The sequence below is a fragment of the Mandrillus leucophaeus genome, unplaced genomic scaffold, assembly GCF_000951045.1.
Source record: "Mandrillus leucophaeus isolate KB7577 unplaced genomic scaffold, Mleu.le_1.0 Scaffold641, whole genome shotgun sequence".
Lineage (NCBI taxonomy): Eukaryota > Metazoa > Chordata > Mammalia > Primates > Cercopithecidae > Mandrillus > Mandrillus leucophaeus.
The window spans coordinates 1,448,037-1,452,054 of record NW_012106931.1 but is presented as its reverse complement, the minus strand read 5'-3'; the positions used below and the strand labels follow the sequence as shown (position 1 = coordinate 1,452,054).

Here is a 4,018-nt window from a genome sequence, read left to right as displayed (position 1 = left end):
CCTCCCAAAGTGCTGGGATTACAGGCGTGAGCCACCGCGCCCGGCTGGGTTTTTTTTCTTAAGTGGCATAGTGGTATCGACACGACAGAAAGATATGAGTAGTAGAACTACAGTAGAGATGGGAATAATGATGATGATAATGACAAAACTTTATATATTATTTATGTGTTCCAAGTGTTTCATGTGTGTTAACTGATTTTATCTTCATCACAACCTAATGAAAGAAGTTATAATAATGATCATTAACAATAGTAATTATAGGAATATGTAATATGTAATAATTATTATGACATATAATAATAATGAACAACAGAAAAGCAATCATAATAATCAATCTCCACTTTTCAGATAAGACACCCAGAGAAGCTTGGGGACTTACCTGAAGGGTGGAGGCTGAGCTTCGTGCCAGGTGTCCAGCTCCAGGAACAGCACGCTAACCAGAGCACCAGACTGCCTCCTTCCAGAGCACACCTCAGAGCCTCCTTTAAAGCTGCCAGCTCAGAAAGCCAGCAGAGTATAAAGGGCTTCCGAGGGCTCTGGACTTAGGAATTCGTGAGTCTGAACTCCAGCTCTGCCACTCCACATCCCACACCTGTTGCATCCTCTATAAATGGGGATAATGACACCTACCTCACAGGCTTGTGGTAAGGTTTAAATGACAAAATGAATCAAAAGCACCTCTCCCAGGGTCAGCAACGAAAGTCGGTTTAACCCGGTGACTATCAAGCCTGGCTACCCATTTGAATCAACCAGAAAACTTTTTAAATGCTGATATCCAATCCCCAACCTCCTTATCCCTCTACATTTCTACCTCAACAGAAAGTTAGTCTCAAATCAGTAATCCACTGTGTCCCACCTGGATATGAAACCTGAAGCCCCTCAGACCAAAGACCAGCCTATACACCCTTTGCCACATTGATCGAGAATTACAGGCAAGCTTTTAAATCCCTGAAGCCTCTGCCCCTGGCTCTAAGACAGCAGGAATCCCCCCAAATGTTGTTTGATTGGACAAAGGAAGTTGCAGGTGCCAGGACCATTCCCAACAACTTGGCTAAGCTCACCCTTGTCCAGTGACCTTCCCCACATTCATCAGGACAGCACCTTCACCCAGCTGGCACCATATCTGACTCTCACAGAAGCTTCCCACCTCCCACCTCAGCCACAAGCCCCTGCATAGGAGGAAGCAGCCCAGAAGCTTTCCTGAGAAGCACCTTTCTGTCCCACCGTTGCCTGTGTTTTAGAAATAGTCTATGCCAAGGCCAGGTGTGATGGCTCACACTATAATCCTAGCACTTTTGGAGGCTGAAGCAGGAGGATCACTTGAGGGCAGGACCTCGAGACCAATCTGGGCAATGCAGCAAGATCCCTGTCTCTAAAAAATATTTTTAAAATAAGCTGGGTGTGGTGGCGTGTGCCTATAGTCCCAGCTATTCAGGAGACCTGGGTGGAAGGATAGCTTGATCCCAGGAATTCAAGGCTGCAATGAGCTATGATTGTGCCACTGCACTCCAGCCTGGAGTGAGACCCTATCTGCAACAGAGTGAGACCCTGTCTTGAAAAAAAGAAAAGAAAAAAGAAATAGTCTGTGCCAAGATCAACACAGTCAGCATTACTTTGACAATACACTAACCAGAAGACCATCCAAGATGAGAGGTAGGACTGCCTGACTTAGGTTTTAAAATCTTAGTATATGCATACCTGTATGTGTATATACACACACACACACTCACACACTCCAAGAACTATAGTACACTTTGTGCTCAAAAAGGACTCTGCTTCGTTCAAGGACTGGGTATAGAAAGCAGGGAGGGCAGGGGGTAGCAATAAACAGGGAAGGGAATACTGGGGTTGCCCATGGAAACTGGCAGGAATAAGAAAAATAATCAGCCCACATTTGACAGAAGAGAAAAGCACAGCTCTGGCCCTCAAAGGAGACAGCCAGCAGGGAGGATGGGGACCAAGCAATGCCAGTTTCCTGGCTCGGGCTACCATGCATCTTTTCAGGACCTATTGCCAGTTGGCAAGAGGTGGCGTGGGGGGCCGTGGAGGGGTCGGGGAGGGGGAAGGCAGCACGGAGGAGAGTTGAAGAGCCACTCACTCAACTGTTTCCCAGAAAGTGAAGGCGCCAAGCAGCCCTCGCGCTCTCAGGACACCTCCCCTCTGCTTCCGTCCAGGAAAGAGCCCAAGAGGATTGTCCAAGGCCTCACCTGGGTAAAGGAGCCGTCCTCGCCACACTCTGGGACAAACACAGCTTCCTGAGGCTTCTTGGCTTGCTCCAGGGCTTGAGCCCGCTCCAAGCGACACTTGCTCTGGCCAGCATCTGAAAGGGGAGAGGAGCGGATTTCATATTTCACTTGGATTCGACACTGGGGCCGAGGGACAAAATGGCTGAGAAAACCACTCCACCTGTGCGGGAGCCCACACACAACCAACTGGCTTCTCCAAGCCTGAAAGGGCTGTGGCTAGGGGCTGCTGCACAGACCCCCTTCCCTGCATGTCAGTCACAGAAAAGTGGAGGAGTCATGTTTTTCCCAAGTTCTGCCTGTCTTTTCTCCCAAGTACCTCTACCCTCGCCCCATAGAAAATAAAAAATGTGTTACTTCCATGATTTTTCACTGGGTTTATTCTAAAAGTAGTAAGCCCAACGGGGGTTCAACTATATCTTATGGTTCAAGAATTGCAAGTATTTTCTTTAGAAAATCAGAGGCTCTAGCGCAGCCTGCTTAGCCACCTACAATTCCTGGGATGGCTCGAAGCAGTCCGGGACTACAAATTCAAATATGTTCAGGATTCAGGAAAAAGATACAAATTAGAGAAACCAGCTGGATATGAGAAGAATGACACTCAGTTCTGAGAGGCTACAGGGAGTGCTGTAAGACTGTGGCAAACTGGAGAACAGGCTCCCCTTTAAAGGGGTAGCTGTTATGCAGGTCTAGTCATGTGTTGCTTTGTAGGAACACAGATCTAATGTTACCAGACTTCCCAATTTTGGAACAGAAGGACAAAAAGCAAGATTTTTTTTCACTGAATCTCCCAATTTTTAAATGTTATCCCAAATGTTTTTTGCTGTTTTTAAACAGGCAAGGAGACCAAACAAAACATATCTGTTGGCCAACAATTTGGAATCACTATTTGGGAGCCAGCAATAATGTCTTGCCGTTTTAAGCATCTCCATAAAAAGAAAAAGGAAAGCACTCGCCAGATAGCAGCACATCTCTTTAAGCCCTAGCTTGGGGGCAGTGTGTGAAAGACAGAAAAATGCTCATTCCTTCAGGTAGACCAGGCCTTCTTCCTTCCACCCTGGTGGAAGGGGTGGAGAGACAGGAAAGCAAAGTGAGTAGACAGATTTATTCCAAGCTCCCCTGCTGCAAATGCACAGTGAGGGAGCTGGGGTGCCCAGGAAACTCTCCTTGGCTGGGCAGGGGGTGCACACACTCACCTTTGCATCTACCTCGATGCACCACGCCCAGGGTCTGGTCTCGGCACTTGGCTCGCTGGTACTCACACATGGACTCATAGGACCTGCCATCAGAGGCACAGATGGGTTTGGGTTGAGTCCTGGAGCAGTGGAGGTTGCACTGAGGGTCACGGTCACTTATTAGAAACTAGGTTGGAAAAAAGTGAAAGGGTACAGAGGTTACTTTTGCAAGAAAAGTAGGGGCGAGTCCATGACTTACAGTACTTGTTTGCCTTTAGAAAGTAAGTCCCGAATAAACCCAAATAAAACCCTGAAAGTCAAGGGAACGGAGCAGCCACAAAGTCTAACCAAGGAAGGCATCATCTATGCCTCATACAAACAATAATGTCTAACAATTACTGACCATTAACAGGCACTGTGCCAGGTAATTCGCATCCAGGACCTCAGTCCTCACAACAACCCTATGAAATAGGAACTCTGTTCTGTAGACAAGGAAACCGAAGCCCAGAGACATAACTTGCCCAGTGTCACATAGCTATAAGAAGTGGAGGCTGAATTAGAATCTAAATCTGTCAGAAGTAAAGTCAAAGCTTTACCCTC

At 47.1% G+C, this 4,018-nt stretch overlaps 1 protein-coding gene across 2 annotated transcripts in view; it reads right to left on the bottom strand.

Moving 5' to 3' along the window:
* The window catches only part of SMOC1 (SPARC related modular calcium binding 1), a 164,275-nt gene that overhangs the window by 80,907 nt on the left and 79,350 nt on the right, over nucleotides 1-4,018 (bottom strand). For both annotated transcript variants that reach the window (XM_012000910.1, XM_012000911.1), the window contains exon 3: nucleotides 2,208-2,320. In XM_012000910.1, coding sequence (XP_011856300.1) covers nucleotides 2,208-2,320 — 113 coding nt within the window. The remainder of the gene's footprint in view (nucleotides 1-2,207; nucleotides 2,321-4,018) is intronic.